At 43.4% G+C, this 14,266-nt stretch overlaps 1 protein-coding gene across 3 annotated transcripts in view; it reads left to right on the top strand.

Moving 5' to 3' along the window:
- Positions 1 to 14,266, top strand: part of dennd1b (DENN/MADD domain containing 1B) — an 82,708-nt gene that overhangs the window by 28,613 nt on the left and 39,829 nt on the right. For 2 of the 3 annotated variants that reach the window (XM_018754176.2, XM_018754173.2), the window contains exons 4-6: positions 7,893 to 7,942; positions 8,840 to 8,959; positions 13,051 to 13,120. In XM_018754176.2, the coding sequence (XP_018609692.1) occupies positions 7,893 to 7,942; positions 8,840 to 8,959; positions 13,051 to 13,120 (240 nt within the window). Of the gene's footprint in view, positions 1 to 7,892; positions 7,943 to 8,810; positions 8,960 to 13,050; positions 13,121 to 14,266 lie in introns of all 3 variants that reach the window. The other variant, XM_018754174.2, reaches the window with a different exon arrangement.

Raw genomic sequence — 14,266 nt, 5'->3', positions numbered from 1 at the left:
ATACTACACAGTATTCATTTCATTGTAAGCTGTTTTCGAAAAAAGTGTTTGCTAACTGAATAAATGTATAAATTGTTAATATAGTTAAAATTGAGGTTTAGGTAGGTGTCTTGGTTGCACATGGATACGTAGCTCTTCAGTGTTCACAGACAGGACGTTAGTGATGCATTCTGGGAAATGAGAGATGTTAAGGGTGGTTTCCTTATTCTTGGTTTAGCATTTACTGTATGAGTTGGCCATAGCAGTGTAACAGACTTCTTCGATACCACACTGTGCTGCATTAACTGCCTCGTAAAAGGGCTGTATTTGAAGTTACCATAACTCTTCACAATTTAAATGTAAAAAGGCCTGTTGTTTATGGAGGATCTTGCTGAAGGTTTTTATCGTGGATAAATTTAACTGGTGAAATGGAAACTACATTTTGGACAACAAATACCTGTTGCCCAAAATCATATTTTGCAGGCAATCCAAAATTCAAGTTAGTTTTTATGGTTTTGGTCTAAGATGAAGAGAATTTCAGTAGTCTGAAAAGTCACCGGTGACCCTTAAAATGTATGGATTGTGTTGCTCTTTGACCTTTGACACAAGATCGTGGTGAACTTGGTTTACATCTATTCATTTAGCTGACACTTTTCTCCAGAATAAATTATAGTGTTACGCTACCTATGATTACTTACCCATTTTTACAGCTGGGCAATTTATGGTAAGTACTTTGCTCAAGGGTACTACAACTGGAGGTAGGGTTCGAACATGCGACCTTTGACTCCAAAAGCAGCAGCTCTCAGCACTACGCTACCAGCTGTCCTCTCACCATCAGTATGCCGTAACTCTCCGCTGTTGCTCCCTGACTCAAGAACTTATTTGGGACCAAGAGTTAGCTTGTTACCCCAGAAGTTCGAAAGTCCGATGTGATGCTGAGAGGGCAAGGTGCTCTTTGTCAATTCTATAAGCAACTGCTCTTGTAAGGAGAACTCACAAAAACACCGGTATTGCAGTAAGTGACTGTACTTTGAGAACCGTGTTTCTGTACCTCTCTGCGTGATGTGAAATGCTTTGAGTTGTTTGTATCTGCTGAACAAATGAATGTAACGCAAGTCTCAGCAGCTCTGATGCTTTCGTGGGGGGGGAGGCAACAGTAGGGGTGTGGCACACCATGGGTGCCTGGTTCAGGGGAGGAATGACGAGGCCTCAGGCAATATGGTGTGGCCATATGGAGGATTTTGTTCGAAAATAAAACAATGCAAACAAACACACACACCATAAAAGAGGAGAGTCAGGTAGCATCTGATTCCACAGCAAGACAAGCTACTGAGTGCACTCCAGTCCTTTGACTGACCATATAAATAGCGCTACTGCATCTGACCCACATCAGCCAGCTGCAGCTCATAATGCCGGAGGTGGCTGGAGTTTGCGCTGCTGCGTGCCACCGGGGATCGTTTGGATACGAGGAGAGCAGTGCAGTGGATGGTCCCTCTCCCAATTAACAGATCACGGACTGGGAGGGGAAAGGCAGCCTCTTTGTCTGGTGAGCCGAGACGACTCGTGCATGTGTCGACGAAAATGCAACCGTTGGCATGTTCAGGAGAGCGTCATAGTATTTCTGATTTTCGATCTTCTGAGTCCCCTGGCAGGAATCATTATAATTCTTTGCAAATTAAGAAAACCCATAATGAACTGTGGTCCAGAGCTGTACTAGGGTGTTTGTGCTCACCTGTGCCTCCTTAATCACTTTTTACCCCATACGTGACATGAAATCACCAATACCCAATATGTTGTAAATATAATACAAAAAAAAAAAACTAAGAAGTAAAAAAAAATGTTTTCTGTGCTTCAAGGTTGAAAAACATACAGCTGTGTTCAGCTCAAAGCCAGATGTATTCCATGGAGGTACAGGATGATGAAGAGGCAGCACTGCACGTACGGTGTGGTAGATGTAAAATCTCTAGGATCATCTACAGCTTGTCCACCTTCTTTGCTTCTTTTCCACAGTCTCTACTCTTTTTGCTAAAACAAAAGTTATGTTTGGATAAGTGGTTTTACTGTAAACTGCATTATAACATATAAAGGCCTCACGAACAGCATTTGACAATTGAGTAAATCCCCCAGTCTTGAGCACTTGTAAGATGAGACAAGCTAAAGCCTTTTCTTTAAGCCTGAAACCTTTCACTCAAGGCAGCACTTACTGTTCGTGGTTGTGGTCTGTAAGTTTGCATCAGCGAAAAGTTTTACTCGAAAGTTTGTGAGTTGGCGAGCAACTGTAGCGAGACTCATAAGGACGCGGTGGTGATCACACTGTTGCTAGTGTGAGAAGTGCCAGTGTGCTCTGTTAAGGTCGAGAAAGACACACTTCGTCAACGTGGCCCCGACTGTGGTCCCTGCGCTGTGTTCGGCAACGCAGCCGGTGGACCGCTACTCCCCCACGGCCACACCGTACGGTGGCAGCGGTTGCGAATCCCCTTAGCGGCAGCGGTGCCAAGCAGAGCACAACGGGAGGCGTGAGTCTGAACGCGTGACAGCCCCTGGGGGCCGCTGGCATTCGGCTGATGAGCGTTATGGTTTAGTTTCTCAGACACAAGTGACTGTACCTCCTCATGGCCCAGAGGAAGAGCCGCTCGGCCTCCGAGCAGCACGACACCCTCCGTCACAAGCTCATGTATTCTCAGTGGTGGTGAATTTTAAAATCTGTTCCTCTGTGTGTTGAAGCAGCATCTCCCAGACGCATTGGTATTTTAATAGAGATATGCGTACGTTACGGTTTCTGTGTAATTAGAAGACCGGCGGATGTTTAGGGACTGTCTAAGGTACTGTACATTGCCAAGGTGAGAATTTGTTGGACAAGTTCCTGCATTAAAATCGCATTAGTTTGCAGTGCGTTGACGTAACGTTTGCAGTACCAAAGTTTTGCATTCTTCCGATCGGTCTGCATCGGCTTGGCTTTGCACAGAACATTTTGTGACATAAATTACAGGGATTTAATTGCCTGCTCTGTCAAATTTGGGCTTTTTCAGTAGGGACAAATAGTATTTTGTCTATTTAAAGACACTTCATGTTGCCTGTGTTTTTTCAGTTACGTGTGAGACTTTGTGGTACGAAAATGTGGTCAGAACAGTGTAAGAAATGTAATACAGATTTGAGTGAAAAAGCCAGCTGTTTGGATGCTTCTAAAAGGCTTTATTTCCCGGTACGGTAAGGTCATAAGGCCCAACTTCCTGCTTATTGTCCGTTTGTTCCTCTTGTATGAAAAGCAGTAAGAATACACTGGGACTTCCTATCGATGGCAAAAGGTGACTTTTATGTTACATACTTGGCGTGCATTTAAAGTTCTGTTAAAGAAAATGCCGCGTTAAAGAGCCTGGGTACCAGGCACTGGAGCACTTTCACATGTGCGCTCGACACTCGTGTCCATGCTCTGCTTGCAGTTCAGTGGCGCTGACCGTGGCAGCAGAGGAGAAGTGGGATGAGCGATGTGGTTTCATACGGATGCACAGTTACATTTTCGCTTTAAAGGAACAAAGTTCAAGCAGGGTAGGAACTTCTCTCATATCACATTCACATGAAGACCTTCCATGCCACTATTATTGTTCTAAACAGTATCATTGTGCAAAGCTAAAATCGTTAAAATTAAGTTCAAGGTTTATTGTCAGAAGTACCATTTACAAAGTACTATACTATGAAATTCTTGCTTGAATGCTTCTCCAAGGACGATAGACAGTACAAGATACAGTACTGTGCAAAATTCTTAGGCACTGAGATGTTTCACAAAAATATTTTGGACTGTTGTTTAGTGTCTTCTGCATTAGTGTCAATGGGAAAGAGCATGTTTTATATTTCCAAGCTTTCATTTTGCAAAAAGTTAGTTTTACAGTAAGGGTTTTGTATGTTGTTGAAGAAGGTGTACACACACACACACGCTGTCTGAGACCGCTTGTCCCGAGCGGGGTCGTGGCGAGCCGGAGCCTAACCCGGCAACACAGGGCGAAGGGCTGGAGGGGGAGGGGACACACCCAGGACGGGACGCCAGGCCATCGCAGGGAAACCCAAGCAGGACTCAAACCCCAGACCCGCCAGAGAGTGAGACTCGGACAAGCGGTTGTTGACGATGGATGGTTACTAAGCTTTGTTGGAAGTTTATTCATAAAAGGCATTATTTTTGGAGGCATTCTCACTTTACAACTTTTTCCCCCTCAAAATTCCTAAAACCTTTGCACAGTACTATGCAACAGATAGTACTACAAAAAAAAAAAACAATAAATAATGCCAATAACAATAAATAACCAAAAGAATTAAAAGTGACAATGCAAGCGTTGCGCTTGGAGGGATCAGTGCAATTGTAGTTGCAAAAAGCGACAGTGTAAAATCCAGTGTCGCTGTTGATGTTGCACATCAGTGTGTGTTGAACACTCTTACAGCAGTGGGGTAAAAGCTGTTCCTGTACCTAGCGCTGCGGGTTCGAATAGTCGTAAGCCGCTTCCTGGAGGGCGGAAAAGAGAAAAGTGCCCGTGCAGGGTGGCTGTGATCCTCCATGATTCGCTTTGCCTTCCTGAGGCAGCATGTGGTGTAGGTGTCCTGTACTGCTGGTAGCTGTGTGCCGATGATTTTCTGAGCTGTTTCAACCACCCTCTGTAGGGCTTTCTTCTTCTGTGCGGAGCAGCTGCCACAGCAGGATGTGATACGTCCTGTGAGGACGGACGCCACCGCACACCTGTAGAAAGTGCTGAGAACTGTAGTGGACATCCTGGCGTTCTTCAGACGCCTGAGGAAGTGAAGGTGTTGATGGTAAAGCACGGATGTTCTCGCTTCTGGCTCCGTTGTGGTCGAACGACCTTCCCCTCTCACTCAGAACTGCGGAAACTCTGTCTACATTCAAGAAGGGTCTGAAAACTCACCTTTTCCGGACCCATTTCGCCCAAGAGCTCTCCAGCTCATGTGCGGTGTAAACGTTCGTGCACCGTAACTTCACGAGCATCCCCAGATAAGCCTTTACACAGCCGCTACTCCGGCATTGTATGTAATGGTTTGTGTATTTTTTTTTTTTTTAAATATTATAAAAGGTAGGAGGGTATCAGGATTTGTCTATCCTGTGTTTTTTGCTCCTACTTTAGCGATGAACATCGGTGCATCAAGTGGAGGGTAACAAACTAGGTTTACTTGAGAGTCGTATGTCTGCAGCTATGTCTCTTTCTCTTAATGTAATGCACAAATTGTATTTTCGCTGGGATGTATGTCGCTTTGGACCAAAGCGTGTGCTAAATGAATAAATGTAAATGATGGGCCTTTTTGATGATGGATGCTGTGTGCTCGCTCGGTCCATGTGAGTTTAGCATTGAGGGTGAAATAAACTCCTTCACCTCTTAAACCTGACCTCGAGTGAACTGACAGTGGGCCATGTACTGATTTACCATGATTTCTGTTTTAATGCACCAGCCTGTACATATTCCTCGTTTATTAGGCCTTTTCATTACTGGCACTGGTCATTTTTAAATATTTATTTGTTTGTTTGAAATCTTTAATCATGTTGCTTTCCTCCAAATCTGGCACTTTCACAATCATGTAAACTGAGTTTTCACATGCATGCAGTGGCCCTTGCCTTTCTGGGGAAGGGCGGGAGTGCGGGAGGGTGCAGAAGGGGTTGTTATTGAAGCAGTGTTCGGGGTGGGCTGTGGAGATCACTGGATCTGGTGCTGATCTGCATGGGGCCAGTCAGCCAGCTCCGTCGGGAGCCTCTGCCACCAGCTTGGTGGCTTCACACTGACACAGGCATAGCAACTGTGTGTTTTTATTACGCTGCAGCTCACGGGTCTGCCGGCTGCTTGAATTTTAAAGAGAACAGAGGTTTAAAGGCAGGAGCCTCCGGGGAAGACTGCTGCCAGTGGGGAGAGGGGTGAGAACCGAGGCCAATCTCCCACTTCCTCCCCCCACATTTTGACAGCATGACGATCCGGCCGGCCTGCAGTTCCACCAAGTGGACGCCTCCAATGGAACTGTTGCATCTTTTGAAGGAACGATTCAATGAGATGTCATGAGTTAATTACCATGTAAGATGCTTCAGTTTTCTGGTGGGTTGCTGTATTAGCTGAATTTCTAAAAGCAAATAAATTAAGATAAACATAAAAGTTATTGCATGTACGATTTGGTTTGATAGGATATTTCTTGCACTGACAATGAGCGTTGTATTGTTGACGGTGTCCGCATTCGTAAACAACCGTCTCAAGAGAGAGACCAGCTCGTGCGGAAAATAGCTTAAAATAAATAAAATCACAAGTGGTCGCTCCACACAGGATGTACCGCGGTTTTTGTTGTTTGATGTCTCCCTCGCAGCAGTAAGTTATCAGTCTTAGGCTCCACCTGTAGCCTTTGCTCATTCATAATTTCCGGCTCCTTCATGGCTCGTGCCTTTGCTGTAGGCCTCTTCATCTGCAACTTGATCGCCTGGATTGACCAAGTAAAAAGGTGCCTGTGATGGTTGCTGGAGAATGATCGTGTCCAAAGGCTGCTTTCTGCATGACGTGTTTGGGACATTTTAAACGTAACGTTCTAAACATAGGCGGTGCGGTGCCGCGTCGAGTAGCACTCTCACAAGACACACGTTTCAGGCAAATTGGTGACTCTCTTTAGTTGCTCATAGTGTGTGTGTGTGTGTGTGTGTGTGTGTGTGTGTGTGTGTGTGTGTGTGTGTGAGATTCAGATGGACTCACGTCCCATTCAGGGCGTGCCTTGTCTCACTTCCTATGCTTCCGGGACAAGCTCTGGACCACCATGACCCTTTATTGAACAGATGATGATACAGAGCGTATTCTGACAGTAAATGAATTAATGACTTAAAATATTAAAATCACTCATCTCTTTCATCCGTGTGCATTTTCCCCATGTTTTCTTCACTGGGTAAAATGAACAATAAAAATCTGAAGGGGCCATTTCTTAGGAGTGTTTATATGCCCCCGATCTCCCCTAGTCCTTACGCAGTATCTGAACATGTGCCTTTTCGGTAAGCCTTCCTAAAAGCTTTGTGCCAAACGGATCAGCTCTCATATAGGTAGGTGCACTCCTTCAAAGTGTGCCTTTTTCCACCGATGTACACGCAGCACACCCAGCACCGTGTACCGTGTTCTCGCTTTATGGCAGCGACGCAGTCCGGTGCCGCGGGGCACCTTACTGAACGGACGGCTTTGGTAATGGAGGGGAAGCTGTGACAATATCCTGGCAGCGGGACATTTTCATTTGCCGGGGAACGGATTGCGCGCCATGTGCATTGTGAGAAGCGGCACTCTGGCGAACATGTTGGTTTGCATACATAATGCTTAATGATAGTATCGGGTGCGTGCAACACATTGCACTCATATGTGTGTGACAGCTTAATAGTGTGCTAAACAAGATGTACACACTTTGCTGTGCCACAGAGTTATCTGCGCCTCTATCCCTATCATACTTTTTTTTTTTTTTTTTTAATTTTTTAATTAAAATTTTGCAGTTCTTTTTTTTGAGCAGAGATCAGTCACAAATTCCCCATGGCTCGACCACGGTACAAGCACCGGCAGACATGGCTAAACCCATATGGCACAGCTCTCCCTGTAAAAAAATCCATATGCTCCCGGTGAGGCGAGTCTCGCTGGGGAGGTGTTAGGAGGTAATGCCCTTCAGGCGAGGCCTCGTAGACCTGGTGCCGCGTAGCCATTGTCGCGGCAATCTGCCGGCGCCGCTGCCTTCTTCTGCTCCGGCAGACCCGTCTCACAATCCACGCTTAATGATGGCTAATTGCCGGAGTCGCCCCTCACGCGTGAGCAGCACCTTGCTCTTTTCCGTTTGTTTGCGCTGCAGTGTTTTAGTCTGCCCCTTTTCACTCGGTTCTTTCCATGCGTCCTTCTGACTTTGCGCTCTCAACGTGTTTCTCGCAGGAGGTGCTGCAGACCGTGCCCAAGTTCTGCTTCCCCTTCGACGTCGAAAGGTAGGGCTCCTCGGTGCTCCTTTATTGCACACGATCACAGTATCGTGACGACCCGGTCAAGTTGAACAAAGGAACCCGGGTTGTGTGTAGTGTGTTTCGGCAAACATTTCTGTTTCTCATAAATACACTGCTTTGTATGGAAGATGGTTAATGTTGAATTCGAACGGAAGACTGTTTCTTTTCTCATCGTTGACTATCCCTTCTAGGCCTTTTGGCTAAGATCAGGTGTAGGCTATTTATTTATCATAAACTAGTTCAGTAAAAAGATTTATCAATATTCTGCAGCTGCCTTATGCATGAAATGATTCGAGTTACAGGGAAACTTTAAACAGTACCTGAGCTTTTCCTCTTACCTTTTCCTGCGAGCGATTGTCACACAGTGAATACACCTTTATTACTTGTGTTACAGGTATGCAGCAGGGCTGTGTGTGTGTGTGTGTGTGTGTGTGTGTGTGTGTGTGTGTGTGTGTGTGTGTGTGTGTGTGTGTGTGTTTTTGCCGAAACTTTACTGCTGCCATCTAGTGGTCTCTACGGCCGATATAGACACTCTTTTGCGATGACGCGCTTCTTTTTTTTTTTTACAAATGTGATACAGTGTCTGTTCATTTTATATTTGAGAAAAAAAAAGTTGTAGCAGTTTTAGTACCTTATTTGAGTCCTGGTAGAAGAGTCTTGCCAGCTTTTTCATGGCCCGGGCTCCTCTGGTTTACATTGTATATAGTTGTTGTTGTTGTTTTTCTTATACTGTAGTATTCTTATTATTATTGTATAGTGTTGTCAGGTGACATTGTCTCCCTTAAAATAACCACACTTTGTTTTCTTTTGTACTTGCAGTCTCCTTAATGCAGTTTCTCTCTGTCGTTTACAGCATGTGTACTTCTGCCTGTGTATTTTTAGAGTTTCGCCGAACCAGGTTGGACAGAATTTCACGTTCGTGCTCACCGACATCGAGAGCAAGCAGAGGTTTGGGTTCTGCCGGCTCACCTCCGGGTGCAAGGTCTGCATTTGTCTTCTCAGGTGGGTCAGTGGATGGGGACATTTCCTGAGCTGCTCACTGTGCTCTAAATGGTTCTCTCTCTTACTCTCTCTCTCTCACACACACACACACACACACACACGGCACACTCCGGTGCTACTTTTAAGCGCCACTGTAAAAGTAGGTCTTACAGTTTGCGCTGAAATATTGACGGGACTTTGACTGTATGCTGCAGAGACTGATGGTTCTAGCCGGCCTTCGCTAGAGCGGCAGCTTCACCCGACCCTTTGTCTCACGAAGAAGTCGGAGGCAAACTCGGGTCTCCACTTTGAGTCCAGCGACATGTTCAAGTAGTCCAGCGAAACGATTAGCCCGTAAACTACTCGCTTGCTGTTTATTTAGCCCTTTCCTTCTTTTCTGAGATGCTCAAAATGTTTCGCGTTAGATGCGGTTCACATGCGACGTGCTGGATGATTGCTCAGCAGTGCTGGACAGACGGTTGGTTTTCTGTGCTCTCTTGATGAACTCCTGTCCCGCTTCGTCCTCCAAGCCCCACCAAGACGCCCTTTTGTGTTTTCCTTGTTATGTGGCTACTGGCACAGAAGCATGACGGAGACAGTTCGATGGTAATTATGCATGAGTCCCGCTGCCAATTAGCAGAAGGCCCCCTCGCTGATTCTTACATGGTAATTCATTTGACATGTGATGTATAAAATGCATTATGCATTCTGAGTGGCTCGCACAGCTTACCTAATTCAATAATGGAGAATATACTGTAAGTTGTTAAAACTGGAATAAAGCATTTCATGACCCTCCCAAGCTGTTCCTGTTTCACGTGTCTTCCTTCACTGTGTAACTGACTGAAGTGGAAACTGGGAACCTGGAAATATTGACCTGCTTTTGAGAATTAGTCTGACAATAAAGACCCCGCTAAAAGTGGCGTTTAAACAGGGAAGTAGGACGAGTATCAGAAATAATCAGTGTAATACATTTTATACAGTAATGTCCAAATGTTAGAGCTTATATGTATAAATTTGATTAGCAGATTTTTTTTTCCTTTTTATGGAGACTGTAGAAAATTCAAATTTAAGTAAAATAGGTGTAAAATCCTTTAATTTGCTGTCCACACATATATTAGACACATCGCTAGTATTTTGTCCAAGAAGATAACACTAAAAGTTTTGTGGTGTCAAGTGTAAAGTGTAAATGAGTGATTAAAATGATGAAGGCAGTTGCAGTTTGATTGTCGAAGTGCTAGGACTGTAAAATTGACACCTCTGCTTCCACAAGGAAATGCCCTAATGAGAGGGACAATTTTATACGGAAGGGCCTTTGTAGCGGTGTGGCTCGACCGCAGGCCGAAGGGTCACGCTCCCTTCAGGCAAAACCACTTTCAAAAGCAAATGTTTCCATTTTACACTTTTTTCCCCTCCCCAAGCGGGTGCATGGAGAAAGGTGGATTCCTTTTATTTGATTGCTAAGACTTGGAAAACTACCGTACATCTACTTGTGCAAGTGGTCTCTCAGCGGTGGGGCATAAAGCATTTCCTTTCCTTTATTTAACCTTTAACCTGGGAAGGAGAACGTGTAGTCGGATCTTGAACAGGATTGGCAACCAGGGGCACGCTGAGAAGCGCCGGCGTTTCCAGGGGGAATGGACATTTAAGGCCCATGAACAGGACCGAATGAATCTGAGGGTATAAACCCATTCAGCGCGAGGGAACCTCTTTTATGACAAAACTCAGTCTGTTTATTTGTATGTCATTATGTAAGATCTCCTTTTGAAATTGACCTGGTGTTAAATGTATTTATGGCACTTAATACATAGCTGGCTTTGCATTCTAAAGTTTTGCGTTGCCATTTAGAAAGATTAAAAATCAGTTTTAATACCCAATTAGCAATGAATTTAAATCCAGCTTGGCTTATTTTTCACCACAAATAGGAGAGCAGAGTAGACCTGAAGGTCCTCCTAAGATGACCTTTACGATGACTTTTTTTAATATGTAGACTTCAGATGCGCTGCCTCATTATCGTGTTGACGTGTGCCCTTCAAACAAGGTACGCAAGGAGTTAATGTCTGCGGCTTGGTGATTAGTTGGTTTGCTTACTGCTGTGATGTATATTTGAAAGTGCAGGAGAAATTGGGGGGCAAGTGCAGTTTAGAATGATAAATGTTCGTTATCTGAGGATTACTTAAGCACTAACAGGTTCACGGCACAAACTGTGAAGAGTAGGAGGCTTGGGATTTCTGTTAAAGTTTATTAAAAAAAAAAAAAAAAAGTCCAGCCGTGTTAAAAAAAAAAAAAAAAAAAAAAAAAAAAAAAATTAGATTTTAATATAACAACCTGGTGTGTTTCGTAAGGCATTTCACTGCCGATATGTTACAGAGTTACGGTCCGCTGCTCATACTACAATAATTTATTTGGCTTTAAAACAAAAGATTTACAGCCCCTTCATTTAGGAGTATAATGAGTCTGAAGGCTTTGAGGCCTGTTGAGCTTCTCTGACAGGGAAGACTCGTGTTTAAAAACCCTTCAAAATGAAAAATGAAGGATTTATATTCAAGAGCCTTGCATTTTAAACAGGAAAAGGCAAGATAATGACTTGGCTTTGTTTTCTGAAGCCTGCTGAGAATTTCGATGTCGCTGAGTCTTTAGCTTTTTGACTCATACATTACATATTCTTGCACTTTAATGAACTTATGTGTATATTTACTAATATTTTTTTATGTGGCAACTATTTAGTTTTATGCTACCTTTTTTAGTGTCATTTTTTTGGCATTGTTAGTAAGAATTCGAACGTTTCTTGGACGAATTCACCATCGGCCTGTTCATCAAAACACACATTTTCATTAAATTGGCTCTACTCTGCTCTTATTTCAAGTTAATTCCAGTCTGCAGAGCACCCGGTGACCCACACTGTAATTTAGGTCTCTCAGTGCACAGACACACACACATATACACACACACAGATACACACTCAAGTACATTTAGTGCTGTAGATGATATGTTTTAGCCAAAGTTTTTTTTTTTTTTTTTTTCTTAAATTTATCTTTACAAATTTTATTTACATATTATGCTTTTCATGGTCTGTGGTTGTTCAATTAAATTAACCTTGCAAGAGTAGCATACACCATGTGAATAAATAAGTGAGAGCATAAATTTGGTGTTGAGCTGACTTTGATTTTATTCCTTTAGATGATGGCACTAATGTGAGACCTCAAAATTAATCATATTTAACTGAAACATCAGTTCACAGTAATAGGATAAGAATGAGCAGTATTGCTCTATATCTCAATGTTTTGTACATTCGGTACAAAATCTTTTTTATTTCTTTTTTCCGCTTTATTTAGTTAAATCGATAGTTGAGATGGTTTGTTGTTGTTTTTAACATGTTCAAAAGCTGTAACAAAGGAAGGCCTTTTCAAAGTCATCTCACGCACAGTATGCCGGCTGGCTTTTTACATCTGGGGGCAACATGCTTGTAAACAACCGCATCTCTGTTCCTTCATTACAGGGCATTGGTGGCCCACTGATGTTTTGTAGCAGAAACAAACCTTCTCCCCCCCTCCTGTTAAAAGTACAGACATGGCAGGAATTCATAAAATACCAGCGATCTAAGTGTGTGCTCATAAGAAGCGGTGCAGCGTAACCTCTCTGGAATGACTATAAGTAGTGTGCCAAGTGTGAGCGCGAATTTGACTCTTCGCTGGGTGTTTGAGCGGAAGACAGCGGTTTGAGTGGTCAGAAGGTAGTGTCCTCTTTAGGGCTGCTCATCTTGCAATCTGAACGTTTTCGCTTTGAATCACGCTCCTGCTGTAGTACCCTTGATCAAGGTACTTACCCTGAATTGTCCCACTGAGGATACCATGCTATATGAATGGGTAAATCATTGTAAAGTTCATTATCTAATGTTGTAAGTCACTTTGGACACGGGTCAAGTAAATAAAAGACAACGAAACAAGGGCCATGTGTGTGTTTTATTTGTGCTGTACAAGGGTGTAAGAGATAAAGTTGTCAATGGAGTAATTGCAAACGATGCTCCACGAAGATGTACCTTGTTCTATAGACTGAAATAAATGCCTTGTTTAATCAAAGTCAAGCTCAGTGTTTGTTCTCTCTTTTTTCCCCAGTTACCTCCCATGGTTCGAGATTTTCTATAAGCTGCTAAATACACTGGCAGACTACTTAGCAAAACACCAGGTGAGACGGTGCGGATTACTTAACAAGCTTACTGAAAATGATACTTGGAACTGATGACATGTTTCTCAGTCTACTCACTTTGTGCAAAAACATTGTATGTGTTTGGAATTTGATTGGTGCCTAAATGTTTCAATTAATTTCATTTCAGCTGAGTACAGGTCAGGTATAACTATGTCAAGATGCATCTAATAATACATGTTTTTGGCATGATTTTAATTTCCTCTGTGGTTTGTATGTTTGTTAATACCGATGATGCCATATACAAAGTTCATTGAACATTAGTGGTCATAAAAAGGCATGGCCTCCGATTGTAGTCTCATCATATATACCTGTGTAAAATATGCAGTTTTTTGACCGGTTAGTTCATGCACAAGGGGATGGCTTCGAGACGCTGTTGATGATGCTGTAAATCCCTGTATTACAAATATTTCTTACTCCTCTTTGGAGCTTATTGTGTAATATACAGCTCATCCCTAGTGATACGGCTGCGGAGGCTATTTTGAGTTTAAGTGAGTTAATGACGTCTCTGAAAAGAGCAGTGAAAGAGTCAGGCATTCATCCACACTCGGGTTGCAGGGTTGCTGATTTTGCACAGACCAAATGTAAAAAAGGGAAGCCCATCACGGATGTACAGCAGAGTGGATCGAGAGCAGTGGAAAGCGTTCTTTCATTATGACAGTGGGAGGGGATGTAAGCGGCTGAAAGCTAGAGAGCGGGACCACACTGTCAGGGGGCTCCCATCTATGTACAGTGAGTTTTTTTTTTTTTTTTTTTTTTTTTTTTTTTCCCCTCCCTCCCTTTTTTTTTTTTAAAGGGTGCTATGATAGGATTGCAGAATTCAGGTTTCCTCGCTGGAACAAATAGCAACCTGATCCCATTCGAAGCCTCCTGAAAGAGTGTGTCAAAGTGTTTCGCTCATGTTTGTTTGTTAGTTCTCTGTATAGAAGTTCCCCACCTTTCTTTCACCACGCTGAACATGATCTCCACATTTCTTTAGCTGGCCCATTTTTCTCACTGCGTAAATATCGCAAAATATCACAAAACAATTTGTGGGGATGCCGCGCTTCCGCAAAAGCGGTTTTGGATTCTGAAGCCGAGTGGCGTCTTTGTGAAGCAGGTATAAGGTTGACAAAGAACGACTTTTTG

The sequence above is a fragment of the Scleropages formosus genome, chromosome 9 (genome assembly GCF_900964775.1).
Source record: "Scleropages formosus chromosome 9, fSclFor1.1, whole genome shotgun sequence".
NCBI classification, from domain to species: domain Eukaryota; kingdom Metazoa; phylum Chordata; class Actinopteri; order Osteoglossiformes; family Osteoglossidae; genus Scleropages; species Scleropages formosus.
Note: the sequence above shows the minus strand (reverse complement) of the source record. Positions and strands in the feature narration are given on the sequence as shown.